This window comes from Pseudonaja textilis, chromosome 2, assembly GCF_049901715.1.
Source record: "Pseudonaja textilis isolate UNSWEBS1 chromosome 2, rPseTex1.2, whole genome shotgun sequence".
NCBI classification, from domain to species: domain Eukaryota; kingdom Metazoa; phylum Chordata; class Lepidosauria; order Squamata; family Elapidae; genus Pseudonaja; species Pseudonaja textilis.
Window position 1 is genome coordinate 108230167 of NC_141991.1, and position 21450 is coordinate 108251616.

Sequence of the window (21450 nt, forward strand, 5' to 3'; positions counted from 1 at the left end):
AATACTTTGAAAGATGTATCACAAAGTTTATAAATTGCTCACACTGGTTTATAACAATAAATAAAAACATGCAAGACCTTAAGAAAAATTCTATATCACAGTGGACCAAACAAAACCGGATTTGCACATTTCAGAATATAAATTTACTGTTACCAACTTTTACCCAATTTAATATGTGGTGTCCGTTTAGAACATTGATTCTAAATTGATTAACCAGAAGGGGAAAAATTATAATGCAGTACATATGCAGTCAACTGACAAGATATTATAAAGTACTAAATGTTGCCCCAAATTTATATTTAACTGCTTTTGACACAGGGAATATATACTGGACGTTCGGGAAACTCTTGATATCTAACACTTTGGAAAAGAACTGGCCCAAAGAGGAAGTTACTTTCAGTTCTAATGAGTAATATACAATAATAACATAAATCAAATGAACCTGAATTTATTAGTCTTATTAAAGAGTATGCCTCTTTGGTTCATAAATTTGTTCAGCAAAAAACTGCCTTCTCTGATTGTATTTTTTGTATTACTTTCCATGTTTGGAAGCCACTTACCTAATCTATTTCACCTTAATAAATTCATTAACGTAGTACCATAAACTGTTAGATATGGTGGAAAATATTTGTAGCTCGGGTGGTAGATGTTTTTAGTTTCGCTGACGATGTTACCTAGCATGGTGATGAAATGTTCAGAAACAAAAGAACAAGCTCGGAGAACAAACCACCACCAACCACGAACTTTTATCCTGCATGATGTTCTCAAACCCACTTCAATAATATTCCATTTCTTGTACTTCCTTAAGATTCTGTCCGTCAAGTCTAAGCATTCCAAACTATTTCTGGACTTTTCATAGTATTTAAGAACTGTTACACAACAGTAATAACTTACACAAATTGTGTTTTAGGTCAGTTAATCCAAAGTTATCTGAGCTACCTGCTTCCAGGGATAAATTTTACCTAGTTGATAATCTGAATTCCTGATGTCTGAATTAAACAAACATACACCTTTTTATGATGTGAGCATTTTTAAAATCTCCTTTTTCATTTTTGCATTCTTTGCATATGTGTCAATTCTTAAAAGTGGTCTCCCAGAGTATTTGTTAAAGCCCAACCCTAACCACTATTTAGATTTAAAATATTCTGAACGTCAAACTGACACTCAGCTGAGCATACCAATTTTCCTATATTTCCTGATTGAAGCATTGGAATCAGGTCCAAATTTCCCAAAACAAATGGAATACGAAGTACTCCAAAACACAGGATCTTTTTCCAAATTTGAAAGGGAGTTTCACTCAATAGGTACCCACTCTGTTTCAAAATAAGAACTATGTTGAAGGAAATTACATGATACATTAAACATATGGCTCTTTGCTTTCTCTTTTTACTCCCAGGTGAATACATGACACTTCAACGCAGCACAGCACTTAAGATACTTAAGAGAATTGTGCAGCAAAACAGATTCAAAAGGGAAAGGGGAATTTGGAGTGTGTGTGTGAACATACTCATTGTACCTGTTGGCAATTATTTAATCAAGCTGACATCACAAAATTTAATTAAAAAATGCTTGTTTTAAGTGCATATGGCCATGCACATTCTGAATCATCCTTTGAATTCAGATCAGTGCATAGCCGTGGTATTTAGCCTTTTTAAATGTTTAGTTCTTGTCTTCCTGTTCTGCTCTTCTCCAAACATAGAGGTTAAGAAGAGATAACCTTCATTAGCACTAATGGTTGCTTTAAAAAAAAAATCCTGCAGGAAATTTCAGGCTGCACATTACTGGGGAAATTGTTTACATCATTTCCTTCTTCCACAAACCCATAGTCCTAATCCAAAGGAGGGTCCCATTCGGAAAATAAGGGGACTGGCTCTTCTTCGTCAAATCATACATCTGATATACAGATAGGCCTTGGTTAACATTACTTAGCAATGGCAATCGTGGCAGTCCCCACTGCTGGCATTAACTGACTCCCACAAATAGTTAAATGAGGATCCACCCTGATCCAAACTCTTTCCACCTTGGTCCCTCCCAGCCCCAATCCTTGATAAGGTAAAGGACTTGCCTGCTCTGCCTCCTCTTGAATTCCACCCTCATGCCTCTCTTCCCATACCATCCTACCCTTTCAATGCCACACTACACACCATTACTATATTGGCTAGCTCTTCTTTCAGACTGGTGCAGCCATGGTTTCTTTCACATCCCTTCCGGGGCCTCCATTCTGCTCTACCCCAGGGCCTTCTTTCACAAAGAAAAAAGAAAAAAAGCCAGGCACATGAAAGAAGAGCTGACTGCACTGGTACAAAAGGACCCAGAAGCTGAGGTCTTCTTTCATGTACTGGACATCTTTGGCAAAAGCAAGCCCTTGGTGGAACATGAAGTGGGGGGTTTGGATAGCATGCAGTAGCGCCAGATGGGGCACAAGAGAAGGCCCAGCTGCATTAGTGTGAAAGAAGATGGCATGAAAGAAGTTCACAACTGGTGCAGTACTGCTGTGCGGTACACTGGGACGCAGGGCTAGGCAAGGACAGTTACTGGCAGTGGTATCATAAGGGTGGGTGGGCCTGAATTTTGTCCATGTGACTGTACAGACACTACAATGCCAGACCTTCAAAAACTGGTCCATAAGTCCCTTCATTAGTGTTTATCGTAACTTTGAATGGAAATTAAGCAAGGTTTAGCTGTATATCATAATGTACATGTTAACAAATTGCTCAGATTGGTATGTTCCACTAGCAGAACAAATTTAACCAGCAGCATGTTCAATCTACTGCAGAACTCCATCACATTCAAGGAGAGAATACTGTCATTGCCATTGGGTAAGTTCAAGCTCTGGTTTTATTTATTTATTAAATTTGTATGCTACCCATCTCTCTATTAAGCAACTCTGGGCTAGTTTACAGTGATTTGGGTCATCATAAAATCATTAATCTTAAAAGAGTGCCATAAGACACTAACTGAATTGTACAGGGCAATTTTCAGGAAGTAGCAAGCATTCTATTTGATCTCCCTTTTCTGCTTGGGCAACTATAGGATAAGGAGTCTGAATTATCTTCAGGATGGTTAAATGGAATGGAAAGGAGACAGGACAGTTCATGATTCTCAAAGCCTTCTTCCCAGTAATTGCATCAAGCAGTATTTGGTTTCTTAGGAAACTGGCAACAAAACACTTAAGGAAGAAGACCACAAAGCTGGAATCCTCCTTCTGATAGGTTCTGCTGGAACCAAGATCCAAAATCAAAGTCTTTCTTTAAATTAATATGTAGGATTGGGGATCTGGGAATAAAATGAACTTCAATTCACAAACACTTCAGGAATCATACGGAGTTACCAGCTACAACAGTGCTATAGGTTACATTGAAAAGACTTTCATTTTAATATTGGGTAATTGCATTATCTCTGAGGAAGCCAGATTTGGTTGCATCAGATTTACTCACCTGTTTAGGAATGAAATGTATCTGCATGACAGTGTTGGTCTCTTCGTGCAAACCCATGAATTCCACTCCTGGAGAACCGTAACTGAAGCACCATTGAGGTCAACAGCATTGAAATGAACATTTATTACAACTGACAAGTAGCGTGAAGCAATTAATTATATTTTTGAGACAACAGTAATTCTTTGTGGTATCGTACCTAGAATTAGGCTGACCACACTTCTTCTAATAACATTTTTATATGTTGAAATATTTGAGGACTATTTCCATTAATCTGAAGAGACGACAGCAGAAGCAATTTAATCCTTGATTTATATGAGATCCCCCGGTAAAGGACCCTTTTCAAAGTCTTTCCTTATACTTTCTAACAAGTTTTAAGATTTAAATCAGGGGTCTTCAAACTTGACATTTTTAAGACTTGTGGACTTCAAATGCCAGAATTCTTCTTCCAGTCATGTTAGCTTAGTTGAAGTCCACAAGTCTTAAACTTGCCAAGTTTGAAGACCCTTGATTTAAAATTTTGAGGGGCTTGATCAAATGTACCTTTTTAAGAAATGAGCAGGATGGAATCAACTGGAATCTATTTGTTCCCAAGGAGGCTCCTGTTTCAATCCATAAATCCAGTTATGCAGATGATCCAATTATATAAATGATTTCCAAAAGAGAAGCCAATTATAATGACAATTATGTGGAAAAGCATTTAGACTCTTTGCCATCCATTTCCTCCACACCTCTACATTTAACTGGCTTCATGACATAGGAATAAGGATTGCATTTTATATATTGGGGGCTAAATGTAAGATAAGCAACTTTAAAGCAGTTTTTTTTTAGTTCAGTATTTTTGAATTTCTAAACAAGAATGTACACTTTCCATTACCTATGAGAGAAATAGCTTAATGTGACTCAATATGAGGTCCTAGGACTCCATTCTAAAGTTATCCTGGTTCAAGTCTTATCACCATTTCAAAGACAAAAGCAAAGACTTAAAGCAAGTTCAAAGACTTAAAGCAAACTAGCATTTTTCCATCCTACCTTCCCAACCCATTTTGCAATACAGAGATAACCTTAGTACCATTCATGTTCACAATTATATTTTATATGATGAGGAAGAACAAGAACAAGAACAAGTATAATTTGAATTCTGATTCTATCCACTTTAGCCTGCTGGTAGGGAAACTGTGATCAGAATTGGGAAGTCTGTTCTATATTTAGGAAGACTAAATATCTAAACTGAGATATTATTACTATAGTCTAATATAGATAATGTGCAGAATTTGTTTGAATAAAGTTCTGTCTACAGACTTAAAATGAGGGCTATGCAGTTCTTTGATTAATTTTTTTTAAAGTGTTTCATAGGAATTCTGCTACCACACAATCCCTGGAAAAGGCACAGTTGTTTTAAAGAATTATAGATAAATACTATTTCTGGGCTCCATAGCATCTTTGGGGATTCTGGTCTAAAGCATTATATCTACTAAGTGTGTAACTAACCTACTTTCTCCCCTAAAACTGATTAGAAAGCAGAAATAAATAACTGGAAGGATACATTTTGATGGCTCCTGCCCGGGTCCCAATAGCCATAAGGTGGAGAAAAGCACTGTAGCCCAGGGCACTTGGCTGGTGAGGAAAACCATGTTCAACTGTCTGGTGGAAAAGAAAAAGATGAACCATCAATACATATTATACATGAAGACAAAAAGCTGCGAAAAATGTGAACTTACATAAGAGCAAACTTCATCATAACTCTGGACTCATAACATTTGAATTCAAGCAATATAATATTGAAACGAAGTACTTCTTCAAACAAATCTTACAGAACCAGAGGCCTGTCTTAATCGTGCTTAGAGCCATTATAGAATAATAACTCAGAAATATAGTTTAAAATCCTTTCACTGTAAAATATTGATAGAACAAAGTCTACCCCATTCATCCAGACCAGGCTTGAGTAAAGTCACCCTTGAGAACCTTTATTTCCAGAGCTTCCATATTTAGCTTGTTAATATTAACTTTAACAAATTATTTTCTATGTGCTTTGTGATTTTCTACAGTGAAGACCAAGCATCCTGCACAGCATTGCCTTTACTCTGTAAATATATCAGACCACAAAAAACATGTATTCTATGGTCTTATATAGCTCAGCCTTTAGTCCATATAGGTATCATTAATCTTAACAACAGCATTCCAAAGTACAGGCAAAGCAATTTCAGAAGCAAAGCAGGCAAGCAAAATATGTAGGAAAATATACAACTTGGTTTGAACATTGCTCTAATCCAGTTTCCCCTACCCATAGCCTGGTGAATAAGCCATAAGGATTGTATTAACAGAACATTCTAAGCCAGGGGTGTCAAACTGGATTTCTTTGAGGGCTGGATCAGCATTGTAGTTCTCCTCTGTGGGCCCGCCAGGGGGGAGCGGGGAAATGGGATGCCTCCTGCAGCACCCTGCTGGCCAAAACGGGGTGCGGGGGTGGCATGCAATCTCTCCACGCTCCATTTTTGGCCTGGACAGCCTCCTTTATCAGCCAGAGGTTGGAATAAAAAAAATAACTGGATATGCACAAATAAACATACTTTCTCTTTTGCATTTACAAAAATCAGTGATTCTTCAGGCATAGATGTGTATGTTAGGAGAAGAGAGAAGTTTTGCCGATTGCAATGTTGAAAATGTCATCTGGTCTTTCTTCTGTCCATTTGCAGCCCTCTGCTTAGGAGCAAATACACAAACTATGGTGAAGGATTTTTAGAATAAGGGTTTAAATCAAACTCCATTACAGCCAAGATGCTGAGAACTTTTGGGAACATATTTCTATTCTATGAAAGTGAGCAAGACTGTTTGGTTGACAGTGTAATCAACATTAACAATCTGGGAAATATACAAACTCCAGACTATTTATTTACTATAATGATTACTGTGAGGCATAAATAGATGGGCTCAGCAGATAATCTTGCTAAAGGAGACAATTGTGTCTTTTTTATTCTTAATGCCAGAATCCTAGCAGCAATGAAAATCACACACAACTGACAAAACTTGTAAAGTTCAGCTTCAAATCAGCCACATTTCTGGTTTCATAAGAACTTAAAGCTACAGCATGATCAGCATTCTCTAAACTTACTTCTTCCAAAATATGGATGTAACCAGGACTTGTGCAGAATAAAACTATTCTTTGCTGTCACATGTCATGGAGCCAATCCCTTACATCTATGTATACAGAATTAATATCTGCAGGTGGAAGAGGTTTCCAGCTGAGCTGAAGTCCCACTGGGTACCATTTCAGGAGCTTTTTCCAAATAGGATACATGGAGAACAATAGAAAGCCAAGTTCATGACAGTATCCTTCAAGAATTACTTGCAATAATTGGTTGTCTGAAAAGAGGCAGACAAAAGATGTGTGTGTGTGTGTATATGTGTCTCTCCAGGGTGCCTACAGGTAGTCCTTGAGTTATTACCATAATGGAGCCTGCCCATTATGGTCAAAAATCATAATGGTTATAAAACAGGTTGGTCATGTGGCTTACTCAATTTATCACATTGTCTGTGACGGCTGTTAAAGGAATGTAGCAGTTGTAAAAAAAAACAACAACGCAGCATTGGCACCATACTTTTATGCAGTCTGGATTTAAATTAAAACATTCAGTTTGCATTTTTTTTTCTTCTAAAAATGGTTTAATCTGGAAAACATCCAAGATGTCCTTATCCACTGAGAGGTTGCTTGCTGGAAAGAACACCCATAGCTTGGCCTCACAAATGACAGGCTAATTGCAAAGAATGGCAGAAATGAAAGGTAATTTTTCATGGCTTTCACTATAAGACGGAACATTAATAAGCTATATATATGCACTGAAAGCAGCAACATCTCAGTCCTGATTATACATTGCAAACAGAGTTACAGAACTTTAGAAAACATTGTTTGGTCACCCTTGTATTCTTCTGAATTCATCTTTTTGTATTCTGCTTAATAAATCACCCCTGGCTGAAAACTGACAAACTTTTATTTTATGAACATTGATTACATAACTGAAGAAAATAAAAAGGTTATGAATCAAAGCATCTTTTTCAACTATACTCTGCTGCTATGAATTCAATGAACGTTACTCAGGGTTTATTAACTGCAAGTACACCTGTTTTAAAGCCTCATGTTTCAGGGAAAAAAACATGTTAATGTGTTGAGTCCACATAGCATATTGCACAAGTAGAAAGGTTTGAAGAGATTTTATTTCCACAGATTTTACCAGCCTGAACAACACACATTGCTTGAGAGTCCATCCAACCCTCAGGAAAGTCTATTTAGCTGTGTAGGAGAAGATAACTTATAGCACTTTGCTTTCAGTTCAATCATAATTAGCTACATTTTATAGCACTCCAAATCTTTGTAGCACAACCAACATGGCCACTGATAAATTTATTTGGGCATAAAAGCAAAAATATTGCTTTGGTTAAAAAAAAAAAAAAAGACCAAGAAAGTTGCACCTTAGAACACGAAGTATCAGTATCGGACAGAAGCAGGTACACCTGGAGTGGGTGTGGAAGGAAAGGGAACAATGAAACAGTAGCGGAAAGCAGACACACATGCACACGAAGCCAACTCAGTTTTGCTGACTGATTATGAGCCATCAAGTTGGCTTTTATTTAGGGAAAGTAAATTTTATTCTCAGAACAAGGAACACCATATTTGGTTGTTTTCTCTTGGGAGGGGCCAACTTTCAGACAAGCAAATGGATAGGCAGAGCTGTTTCTCCCAAGACTAGTCAAAAGTGACACAATCATTTTATAACCATGAGAAAAACAAGCTGCTCTTTGAATCTGTCCTTAGAAATACAACAGATCAAATCTTGGTAACTGCTTTGCCACCACACAAGCCTGTGTTTACCCCAATGAACAAGGCAAGCTGGCGGTTGCAGGCTTTGGCGGTGGGAGGAATCCGCGATGCTGCGGGTCCCTGCTGCGCTTGCCGCTGAGGTATCCCCGATCCAATTGGATTTGGGGGTTGTCGCTACCCCAAAGAGGTAACGGAAGACAGAGGAGATCTGGGCAGGGGTCTGGGGATATCGCAACCCCTTTCCCCAGCCGGCTAGACTCCTTTTTCCTGAGGCAGTGGAGCGGCTGTCAGAAATAACAGTCACAAAGGAATCTTCAACCGGATAAGATCTGTGCAGGAGGAAGAATCAGAAGGAGAAAGTTTTCTTGGCTGAACCGGGACATTAAGATACTTTAAAACACCCTGGAAACCTGACTTTTGGATTGATACGTTTGTTTCCGAAAGAAGTTGTTAAAGCGGCGAAAGTGCTGAAGGAAAGTTTACTCCCCTTCCCTACGGAGAAAGCAAATGAGCACTGAAAAACCTGCTTCTTTAAAGTAAAAATAAGCTCTTTGTTATAAGTGGGAAGGAGAGGACTAAAAAAACCTTTACAAATTAGTTGGAGGAGATGCCTTGAAGATTATAAGACCAGCAACTAACTGTAATACGGCTTTAGAATATATTTTGGGATTTTGCTCCAGGAGGAAAAACTGCAAAGAGAAGAAGAGGAAATACTTTGTGTTTGTTTGGACTGTTTGATAACTTTGACACTTGAAAATCACTTTAAGACTAAAAACATTTGGGTTGTTTTTTAAAAATTTACAATGGCACTATCTGTGGATGAATTAAAAATGGAATATGAAAAATTAAAGGAAACAGAACAAGAAGGCAAGGATTCTTTGGGAGCTGTCTTCCACTTTTTAGAAGTGGCGGTTTCTACATATCAGCAAATACATGAGGAAGAAGGAGAAGCAGAAGAAGAGGAAGAAGAAGCCATTTTTAATGGACAAAAAAGTTCACTTAAGAAAATAGGAAGAGAGGAAGGAAAAAATGAGAATTTAAGAGTTAATAAAGCAACCAAGAAAAAGAAAAATAAGGTGAAAAAAAGGTACAATGTTAGAAAGCAACAGAAAAGAGAAATACAACAGAGAGGGGAAGTTAAAAAGGTGGAGGTTAGGAGAGGGGGGTGCAAAAAGACCAGACTGGAGAAGAAAGGGAGGGAAAAGGGGGGGAAAAGCCACAAAGGCCTGAAACAAGACGTTAAAAAGCATATTTTTTTCAGAGATAACGGATAGAGTATTAAGGAAAGATTCTGCAAGAGTACATAAGATAGTATTGTAGTATTTGCATTTGAAATAGTCCATCGGAATATTATAAGATTTAATAAAATATTAAAATGTTTAATAATGATAGATCTCAATAATAAAATATCAAAGAGAATGTGTAAAATGATTAATGCTTAGTTAGTTTAACTTGTTATTGCTTTAATGTTATTATAAATTTATTATTTCATTTTCTTATTTTAAAATAATATACTAAGTAGAATTAGAATGGAAATTATATACTTAACGATATGATAAATTTATTATTTCTTTATTTTAAAATGCAACATGTAGAATGTACTAAGCAGAATCAGAATGGAAATTATCTACTATTTTAAGCGTTAATTTAGGGGAAAGATAGAAAGGCTTTAAAAGTGACCACAGGGGAAATTTTCTGTCAAAGAGAAGTGATATATAGATAATTGGAAAAGAACGGACAAAAGATACAAGTATAATGATTTTAAAATAAGATGAAATAAACAAAATATAATTAAGAGAGTGAAAAGAAGGGAGAAGTTATATAGAAAATATAGAATGGTAAATAAGATAAGAATGGTATATAAGGTGAGCATGAATTTGACATAGGTCTGTAAAAAAAGATGTAACCCAGGGCTAAGCCACTTTTCAAAAGAAGTTTTATGTTTTATGTTTCGTGTTTTGGTTACCTATGTTCGATTGAGAATCAATAAAACCTTGGAGGAATAAAACTAAAGGGAGAAACAATGAGAAACTTGGAAAAGACGTGTATAATTGATAATTAAGGAGGTTTTATGTTTTTATGTCTTGTTTTATGTTTTGTATTTTGTGTGTTTATGTCTGATTGAGAATTAATAAAACCTTGATAGAAAGAAATATAATTGAATAAAAGTGAAGGGAGAAACAATGAGAAATTTGGACGATATATAGGTGTCTAAATGGAAATGTAATAATCTGGAATCATGCTATATAAATGTTTATATTTGATTGAGAATTAATAAAACCTTGATAGAAAGAAATATAATTGAATAAAAGTGAAGGGAGAAATAATGAGAAATTTGGAAAAGATATATACGCGCTTAAATGGAAATGTGATAATGTGGAACTATGTCTTAAAAAATAATGTTTTATTTGTCTTGTTAAAATTTATAAGTAATTTTTAGAAAGGAGGTTTTATGCCTTTATGTCTTATGTTTTGTTTGTCTTTAAAAAATCAATAAAATTTGTTTAAAAAAAAAACAAGGCAAGCTGAAAGGCCTACCTGCTTAAAGAACCCCACTCGGGTATGAACCAAGTGGATTGCTTCCAGTTAGGTAAAACACAGGTGAAACCAGCCTGTCTGGCAGCTGAACTTGGCTGATCAGCTAACTTCACAAGTGAGACATGTCTGGCCCTGCAGAATTTTACAAGCCATACCAAGATGAGGGAATTAAATTTCATACTGTGTTGCTCATTGGTCTGAGAATTTTTGCAAGATAGAATCACAGGTGTTAAGTCTTAGTATCCCCAAGTGTTTCCCGCGCCGTTAGGTAGTGACAGCTGCTTGTGTTGCTGGGATACATGTATTTATACATGAACAAGGAACCCTCTGGTTAGGAGAGAAATGGAGCTTCCCTCCTACCCTCGGACCACATGCTGCAAAAACACCATACAGATACTGTATTAAAAAGATAATCTCTTTCAGTTGTGTATCTGTTTTTGGCCTTGCCTGGGGGGAATGCCTGAGTGAACAGATCAATGTCCCATTGTTTTAAAGATATGCCTGACCATAATATGGACATGCTGAAGGAGGAGAAATTCAAGAGCAACAAAATGTGGAAAAACCCTCAAAATAAACAAGCTATAAAACAATCTTAAAAAAAACAAAACACCAACAGTCAAATTCAAAAGATAGCACTTGTTTTAAAAAATGTTTTATATTACTCCAGAAAGACTTAAAACAATTCAAACAGAACTCAATTGCTACTATATTTCTTAAACTTGTTTCACTTTCATTTGGAGACAGATAATTTCAAGAAGGAAAATGTTTAAATAAAACTAGAGATACTCCAAATTTCGGGATTTGTGGTAGTTTGAGGTTGAATGCTCAGTTAGAAGTTCACTGTTCTGACTATACAATTAGTCCTCGACCCAGAACAGTTCATTTAGTGACTGTTCAAAGTTGCAACAGCACTGAAAAAAGTGACTTCTCACCATTTTTCACACTTATGACCATTGCCGCATCCCCATGATCACGTGATCAAGATTCAGACACAGCAACTGACTCACATTTATGACACCTGCAGTGTCCTGGAATCATGTGGTCCCCTTTTGTGACCTTCTGATGAGCAAAATCAGTGGGGAAAACCAGATTCACTTAACAACCGTATTACTAATTTAAGAACTGCAATGAACAAATGTGATGAGAAAAGTTATAAAATGGGGCAAAACTCTCTTAACAAATTTCTCACTTAGCAACATAAATTTTGGATTCAATTGTGGTCATAAATTGAGGACTACTTGTACTTGGAAGCATTGTGTAATAAAACAGCTCCAGGTTAAATTTGAAAAGGGTCTTTTTGAGTTTGGGAGAGGCAGGACGCTCAACATTTTAGACTAACCAGACCAATATTCTTCAAACCATTTGCAATGTTTTACATATCCCTAAATTAAAAGCTTGAGTGAAACTAACTAATCAGGAAGAGAGCTGCCATAGGGTGTGCCTATCAGTAGCATCAGTCAGTGGATTCTCTCTCCACCACATCCCATAGTGCAAACCTTGTTTAGGTACTTGAAGCTCACTCCTCTAGTACTCTTTGTTTATGATGCAGCTTTTCAGAGAGGAAAACGTTTTCCTTTAGATTAAGAAGGCCAGTATCTGAATTTTACATTCTGAAAATATAAATGGTATCCATAGTATAGATCCAGTCTTCCAAGCAAATAGGAATCCCAACTTAAATATTCCCGGTAGTTTTGGGATTTTGTTTATTTATTTGCCAAAAGCATAGTGCTCCCAACACCAAGGAGAAAGACTGGAAGAGCTGGTTTGCTTTGGGTAATCTTTAAAGCAAAGACTGAGCTGTAGGCATTGTATGTTTGCAGTTAAGAGTACTTATTCGTAACTAAAGCAGCTTGAAATAAAAATTGGGATACTGCATGGCCTCTAGAAATGAAAAATGGACTCGTAGAAACTGCAAACAATTGATGTGACGTTTTAGCAAGATTTCTTTTTTAAAAAAGAATTGGTATTCAGCCACTTGTAAGATGTATATTTAAAGCAAATCAAGAAGAGAATGAATAGATGAAGAAGTTATCAAAGCCTTCACTAAATTTATGCTAAATGAAGCTACCCAGAGTGGTTTGCTGAGATGGGCAGCTGTAAATATCAAATAAGGAAGTGGGCCAGGCAAATTTCTGTGAGCAAAAGGGCAGAAATGGGGTGACACAGGTGAGTGTCCCATCTGAGCCACCATCTTGGGCAGTCATAGTTGAGAACCCCACAAGGTGCCTCCTCCAAGGCTACACCCACCACTGCTTCCATGCAGCGGAAGTAGTGCTAATGCTGGCCACACTGGTGCTTGGCTTTGCAAAGCTCACTCTGTATCCAGAGAGACAAGCGAAGTGGGGAGGAGTTGAAGCAGAGATAGTCCAGGCAGGGTAGGAAAATGTACTGTAGGACAACACAACAGTCATAATAAGTGTGGCTGGTCACAAAGTGCCCAAATTTTGATCACATGATCTTAAGAATGTTTTGACTGTTGTAAGCGCAAGGACTTGTTGTAAGTTGGTTTTTTCAATGACATCATAAGTTTGAACAGTCCCTGAAAAAATGAAAACAATCTCAGGACTACCTGTAAGATCCAGGAGTCATGCAATCTCAGTCGTGGTACCTATCCTTTAAAATAATTTTTTTCCAAACATACAGTTGTTTTGATCCTATTAATTCTTTAGGGAGGCCATTAAGAACCAGATCTTCCCCCAAGCCTTTGGGCCAAAATGAGTAGACTCTCCATTTTTAGGAGTTATCATGGACTCAGTCATGTTACCATTTATGTTTATTGTTTTATTTGGTTTTAAATGATAGGTTTGTTTTGTTGGTTTTCCTTTTTTTTTGCTTTGTTTCTCACATTGCCCAGAGTTAAAATGTTTTGAGATGGCTGGCCATATAAATATTTCAAATAAATCAATAACCAGACACATCAATAAATTCATTGTTTTATTGTGGCTATCTAGTGAATAAACAATGAGATAACTTAGTAGCTAAATTTCTAATGCACATTTCAATATTCTAAGGTTCTCCATGCACCATTACACCATATAAAATACAGCAGGCAATGTTTTTCATGGCTCTTAAAATGCAATCAAAGTAATGTATAGCTAAGAAGAGTTTCCATGATTGGCAAACTTTGCAGAGATTATAGTTCACCTAAAATCGCACATAGGATGCCACCCAAAATCATTATTTTGGTATCTAATGCCAATGATGCAATCTTAGCTGTTTTTGAAGACCATAAAAATGGGACTCAGGTTGTATAAGATTTGGTTCTAGGCTCCCTATTCCAGTGCAGGAAAAAAAACTATATTATGCCTGCACAAGGTAGTCTTTAACTTATAATCATTCACTGAGTGAATGGTTACAACCATTCAATGTTAAAAGTGACTTATGACTATTTTTCACACTTATGACCATTGCACCATCCGCAAGGTCAGGTGATCAAGATTTGGATGTTTGGCAATGGACTCATTTATGGCAGTTGCACTGCCAGGGGGTCACGTGATACCCTATTGCAACCTTCTGACAAGCAAAGTCAGTGGGGAAGCAGATTCACTTTACAACTGTGTAAATAACTTAACAATTGCAGAGATTCATTTAATAACTATGGCAAGAAAAAGTGTAAAATGGAGCAAAATTCACTTAAAACTATCTGACTTAGCAGCAGAAATGTTGGGCTCCAACATTATGCGATGATATAGATTAATAAATATTTAACAATGCAGTTGAGTTCAATACTGCAAAAATGTAACCATAACTTTAAAAGAACCTTCCAGAATGTCGCTGTATTTCCAATGATTCTTTACTTCATGGACACTATTAAAGAAAGATTTCCTGGGTTGAGTACAATTTAATATTTTAAAATAAATTACCATGTCAATAAACCTGATTACTTTGTGAAATTTGTTCAACAGGCATAATTATTTTTCTGCCCTGGGCAAATTCACCACAAATCACACCAATCAGAAACTGGATATGTAATGTAAGTTAAAAATACTGTCATTCATCATGACTTAAGAAAGAGAGAAGGGTCAAGGATGGATACTTCCTGCACTCCAGTTTATATTTAGAAAATGAAACTTAAGTATGTAAACCAACTGCAATATGAGAATCTGGATATCAAAATTATATTTTCAAATGAAATCATGTTAGTGGCTTATGTTTAATGTGGAATACTGTGCACACAATTGAATTTGCAATTCTCCAGTTCAGTATAAAGAAATACGGCAGTTCATAAATGCCATAATTTATCATTCCTAACGTAAAATATTCGCAAGGCCAGAACGGAAGCTTTGGGATGTTCTCCAGGTAGTGTGGATTACAACCCGTTTTCCCAATTAAACAGCTGTCCTCTGAGTAGAAATGGTAGGAACTGAAGTCTCTCTGGAAACCAGCAGGGGAGGGACTACAATCATGGATTACTTTGGCTCTCTATAACTGATTTTTGAATAGTACAGCTTAGTTACAAAAATCTTGGAGGGTAAAACACTGAAGCTATTCCAGTACTCCTCAGCATCTGCACGAGGCACCCTAACTTTTCTTAAGGTTTCCACCAAGGCTGGCCAGAATTCACTATTGTAAATCAATGTCTTTTCCCACAGTTGTCAAGTCAGAGAAAGTGTCATTTTTACAGATTTACACAAAAATTAAGAACTAGCAGAATGTGTAAACATCATAAAAACACCCTACTTTTAAACTTCTTTCTAAATATAATTAACCATCTCTTAGCCACCACAATTGGGACAAGCAACCCTTTCCCTAAATGTTGTGGTCACAGAGTGAAACATTACATGAACCCAACTGGCATTTTTACTTCTTTATTTTAAATTCTGCTTCTCACAAGCCAGTTGCAAAGCATTGCAATGGTGATCATCTGACGGTGGGACACTGCAATGGTCATAAACAGCATCAGTTGCCAAATAATATCCGAATAGTGTCCACTTGACTGCGGGATGCCGGGATGGTCATCAATGTGAAGATTAGTCACAAATATATTTTTAACACCATTGTACCTTTGAATGGTTGTTAAATGAGGCAGTTGTTAAGCGAGGACTACCTGTTGTTCACTGCACTGTTTGTGTTGTTGAATTCAAAGAAGAAAATTATCCTCAATTAACAGAAATCTATTTAGAGTTACTTTAACACTCATAGAAATCTTGGCTTTTCAGATTTTTTAATAAACAATCATACCAACTGCTTTCATTTTTAAAAAAATAAAATTTAACGTTCCTCCTACTTGCACTGAAGGAGTGCATACAAGCTTGTGAATTGTACACTGCCCTTTGCTTGTTTATTTAAAAACAGTACTATATTCAAACTACAATACCTGCCATGTGTTTCCACTGAAGGAACTTATTGCCAGAGAAAGGGACTTTGCGTCTTAAAAATTATAAATGAAAATTATGAGTTCTAAATGGCCACCTGGGATTCAGGAAACCATCTGCAAGTTTAAGACATGAAAATATCAAAAAAAAAATGCCTCAATGATGACATAGGTCCAGCACAAGACGATGATTTATTAAATTTGAACACCACCAACTCCCAACAATTCTGGGAGGTTTATCAGATACTTTTGTGTTTCATGCTATGTTCTAAGCCAAAAATTAAGTATGATTAAGAGCAAGCAGCATTTGGAAAAGTCATAGGGTTAAAGAGAACCATCTCTTCAACCCCTCAATTCACCCAAATCAGCAACAGGACGTAAAATGTGGAAATATTCTGTATTTCTTTCCTCTTAGATCTTATTCAAGACCTACAATATACCTTGTTAAACTGGAAAAGGTCACGCTTGAGCCTCTCTCTTACGGTATCATGTCCTGGCCTCAGAAATCTTCTCATTTTCTTCTTTAATTGCCAGGCACCAAAAGCTGTAGAGAAGAAAAGGTATCTGTCAAGACACTTGCATATCAGCTACATACAATGTGCTTAGATAGAAATAAAAGTGAAAATTCTGTAGAAAAGAATATCTGCAGCTCAGGATTGAACTGTGGAGTTCTTGATGCTCTGTGAGCTTGATCGTTTACTTGCAGATTTTTCATCACCCAAATAGGTAACATCATCAGTGCAAGGGAGTGTAGGTAGCAAAACCAGATACTCAGTATTACTGATACTATTACCCAATTGTCTAATGAATTGTTTGCAAGTAAAAAAAAAGAACAAGCCTAGGGAGCACTAAGAATTCTACAGAACTGAAAGTAGATATCTTGCCTCTTTAAACTAGCAAAAAAGAGATTACACTACACATCAGACATTAGGTAAAAGACTCCAGCAGATTATTTAAAGGGTCTTCAATATCCCAGAATGATAATTAGTACCAGTATATCCTGTCATAGAAAATTCAAGTGCATTGAAGATGGGAGAAAGGAAAATAAGCTTAGCCTTCCCATAAGTGTAATAAAGGTACCTCCAGTTGTTAATAAACATATTAAAATAATGTTACATGTGCAAATACACATTTTTTGTGTTGTTATTATGAGAACATTTCTCCTTTGTTCATATTACCCAGCACTGTAATCTAAATCAAGAATTTAGCTTAAAGAGTTGAGAATATATGATCCTGCCTTGGCATTTCTTGATTAGAATTGATGTATTGCAAAATATTTCTAGGAATATAAAAAAACCCATGTCCTTAGAGAATATCTTCTAGTATGATATTTTACTCTATGCCGTTTGGAGCTAGAATGGTTAAAGCAACACATAGGCACTTGAAATTAATTGTGGGCATTGGTGCATACACACACCATCTCATTTTAAAAGGCCTAGCTATGTACCATATCAACTATTCTGTCATAAGACTATAACAAACACTATTCTGTCAACTGGTTCTACTTTCCAGGAGACTAGCTTGTTCTGATCCAACTTAAAAGACCCACTATTACTTCAGAAAAAAAATAGAACAAAAAATGGGTCTTCAAAAGATGCATATGTCAATCAACCTAGCATACTTCAAACAATTGAGCAATCTATTGGACACCAATCAAACTGATTGGTCTTTGTGAGGCCACAAATCAGACCCATAAGTTGATATAAATATGAATGGTAGGTTCCAGTGGAGAAAGGCAGTCCTCTAAGAAAACTGAGTCGAGATTAGGACAGAGTTAGTCTCAGGAATGGCGATCAAGGTAATACTTGGTACAACATACCCCAACTGACTTTGGAATTGCACATATTGATAATGCTGACATAGCCAAGACCTATTCCACAAATGGTACAACAACCTGTAACACCACCTTACAGGTGGTGTAAGCAAGCGCTCACAGAAAGATCTAAAATCCACAATACAATTTCTAATGTTGTATGAATCGAGTAAATAAGGATATCATGGTTAATAGCATATTCAAGCCTCTGAAGGACCCATCAGAATATATGCATTTTAATCTATTACTCAATGTAAGTCATATCAGTATAACCTAAAAAATTTACATGTAGGCCTGAAACCAGATTGCATGTGAATCCTTTCAATTATTTTTTATCCCTTTCATGGGTACTATGAAGAAGATATATCCTTGATTGAGCTGAAGATGGCAAGGTTGTAATGGGTGTTTCTTTTTGCAATATGTTTCAACTATATTTGGCCTAGAAACCTTAAGTGAAATTATGTTGCAATAGAAGGAGTAAAGTTCTATTAAAATTATGTTTTAGAGTTGCAGCCACAGTTGAAGAGAAACAAGGAGAAAACAAGGTCTCCTTAAATGAGATGTTGAAGACAATAAATAAAGAGATATGCAATTCCAAACAATTACAAATATTTAAAGAAATAATGGTGATATACATGAATCTTCATTTCACTTACAGCTAGTCAGCTAACTATTATATGTCTAACCTTCTTTAAGAACTAAAGTAACAAAATGTAGAATATGGCCTTGTTAATAACTATTTTCATGAAAAAAAAAAACAATAAGGATTGCAACAACTTGGGAGTATAGAGTACTTGTATCTTTTTATATAGAATGCTGAGTATCTCTTGAAAAACTATTAAACAATGAACTAAATAGAAACATTCTGAGTCAGTGCAATTTAGAGTCCAGAGTTCACTTGCCTTCATTTGCAAAAAGAAAAAAAAAGTTGGGGAAAGTTTATGACCATAAAGGAAGGCCAATTTAAAAGGAGAAGGCTGAGGACACAAAGGTTACTGCCTCAAACATAAGATGTACAGGAATATAATAGCAGGACAAAAGGCAAAAAAACCCAAATTGTGGATTGAGTAAAATAAAAAGAAATCCTTGAGCCATATATCTGTGTACATTCGAGAATCAGCTTCCCAGTTCGCAAAGTTTTGTATTCAGATTAAAGACACTGCAGAATACAGTCTAACCCCCCTGCTCAATCAAGGAAACCCTATGCCGTTCCAACAAATGGCTGTCCAATCTCCTCTTAAAATCCTCTAATGATGGAGTACCCACAGCTGCTGAAAGCAAACTGTTAACACTGGTTAATTATTCTGCTTAGTTTATTGTAGGTTGGATTTCTCCTTGATAAGCTTCCCTGTTATTTCTTGTCCTACCTTCAGGTACTTTTGAGAATAGATTAACCCCACTCTTGTCTGTGACCTTCAAACCCCAATTCTTCTCTGTTAGACTAGACATACTCAGTTCCTGTAACCATTAATTACTGATACTATTTGTACCATGGTGCTTGAACTATTTGTAGTTCAACTGGGATTCTCAATTCTTCAATCAAAATAGAAAATGGCCCTATTTAGAGAAAGTAATGAGACAAAAATTTGGCCTTATTTTACAGTCTGCTACCAGACTGCAAAAAATTTTTTTGCCTAAGCTGGATACGCTTCAGACATATTGGACATCAAGTCTCACAAGTGTACTGGTGGGAATTATGGAAATTCAAGCTAAACCAAAACAATTAGCACCAAAACACTGACTATTGCCAATGTACATTCATCATAGAAATCATTCCAATTTCTTTGAAGATACACACCTGTTCTTTTGGTTGCAATATCTAATACTAATGCATCTTTATTCAAAAGAACTTGATTTTAAATGATAAACTTATGAAACTAGTCTTTATATAAAGCATTTGACTGAGCTATAACTCTTCCATACATTTTTTTAAATCTCCCAGATCAAAACAATCTTGTAAAAACACATGTTCTTCTGTCAAGAAGTGAATGAGACCATAGTCTGTGATCACAAAGAGAACTGTAGACTTTAATTTTTATTTACATATATTTATATATCTCATTTAGAAACCGCCCATCTTCCCCACAGAGCAACCTTGGGCAGTGTAGCGTAGGTATAAAATCATAAAAGCTATAAACATTGTAAAAGGCAATTAAAACAGAATTCTGCAAATCTATTTTTATATGAATACAGTATCTATGTTGGTCTTTTGCAGCAAACACCACAAGGAGTGCTACAAGGGTCTAATATATAATTTGTTTGAGATTTTAAGACACATTTGTGAGAATTTTAAAATCAGATTGTTCAGATAAGATCTCTATTCTAGTACAAATGAACCATGCAGAACAATCTCAAATATAAATATTCCTAGAAGGGTTTACTTTAATGTTAGTAACTAAGCACAGACAAAACTACATTAATTAGAAAACTATGAGAACTAATCAAATTACTTCCATTGAAATTTTTGGACTGCGCAGGAATACTGCAGCAGCTACAGTATTCATTACTTCATTATATAAAGTACATCATTACTTCATGCTTATGTAAACAAGTGGGCTCATTGTCTCCACATTCCAACTAATACTGTGGTTATCCCATTTTTCATGTCAAAAATTCATAAAGGAATAGTTTAATTTAGTCACTACACAGGACAAAATGAGAGTCCCGACAATATCAGTTCATTTTACAACTTGTTTCTTCTCTAAATCTAAAAAGACTATTAGACATCTTGTGTAATGTTTTAGGATTAAGCTAACGTTTTAGAACCTAACCTAGCTTTGCACAAAATGGAATTATCCTCTGTTTATATGCATCAATCTGTATTATTGTGTAGCTTCTAAAGTTCAACTAATTGAGATACTAATTTGAGTAAAAATAATATAGCAAGGTATTGTAGTTAACTTGATAAAATGACAAGGTCCTTTAATTACAATAAGTAAAAACAAATGGGAAGGGCAGTGTCCAACTCTGTAACAAGCACAAAAAGAAAAAAAAGTGGAAGTAATAACCACAGTGAGACGCTCATAAAGATGTTGTTTGAACAAACAACCTTTGCCCTTCATTATTATGAATAAGTAACAAAAGGCTTGCCAAGGTTAAGCCCAGTGCATAACAAAATGTCCTGGTTCAGTCCTGAGCACATTTCCCTTAAAAGCAAGACCTGTAAATTTATACAGGTGGAACAGGATTGGTTTAACTTGATTTATACAGAGAGCACTACTCTATTCACAGGGCACACATTTCTCTCTGCAGTACAACACCCTCAACACTAAGAAGATTAAAGTCTGGTCACCCAATCTACTTCTCCTCAGCAGACTGCTCCTCCTTTTATTATTGTGGGAGAGAAACACTGACACTTCAAAGGCATTCTTAAAGTAATTCTTTACTTCTGAGAGTCATGTCCTTTGAATTCAATTCGGCTTTATCTTATCACCCCAGTTTGCATATTGTTTTATGCATAACTGAACAATTAACAATGCTGTATGTGCTCCAATTCCTACAGCAATAAAAATATTTTTTTTAAAAAAGTAGAGAT

The 21450-nt window shown here is 36.0% G+C and overlaps 1 protein-coding gene across 6 annotated transcripts in view; it reads right to left on the minus strand.

Annotated features, from left to right (window-relative positions):
• The window catches only part of LLGL2 (LLGL scribble cell polarity complex component 2), a 64723-nt gene that overhangs the window by 35434 nt on the left and 7839 nt on the right, over positions 1-21450 (minus strand). For all 6 annotated transcript variants that reach the window (XM_087924876.1, XM_026701986.2, XM_087924872.1 and 3 more), the window contains 3 exons: positions 16543-16646; positions 4981-5078; positions 3438-3519 (listed from right to left, as the gene is read on the minus strand). In XM_087924876.1, coding sequence (XP_087781002.1) covers positions 3438-3519; positions 4981-5078; positions 16543-16617 — 255 coding nt within the window. In that variant the 5' untranslated portion in view covers positions 16618-16646. Of the gene's footprint in view, positions 1-3437; positions 3520-4980; positions 5079-16542; positions 16647-21450 lie in introns of those variants that run through there.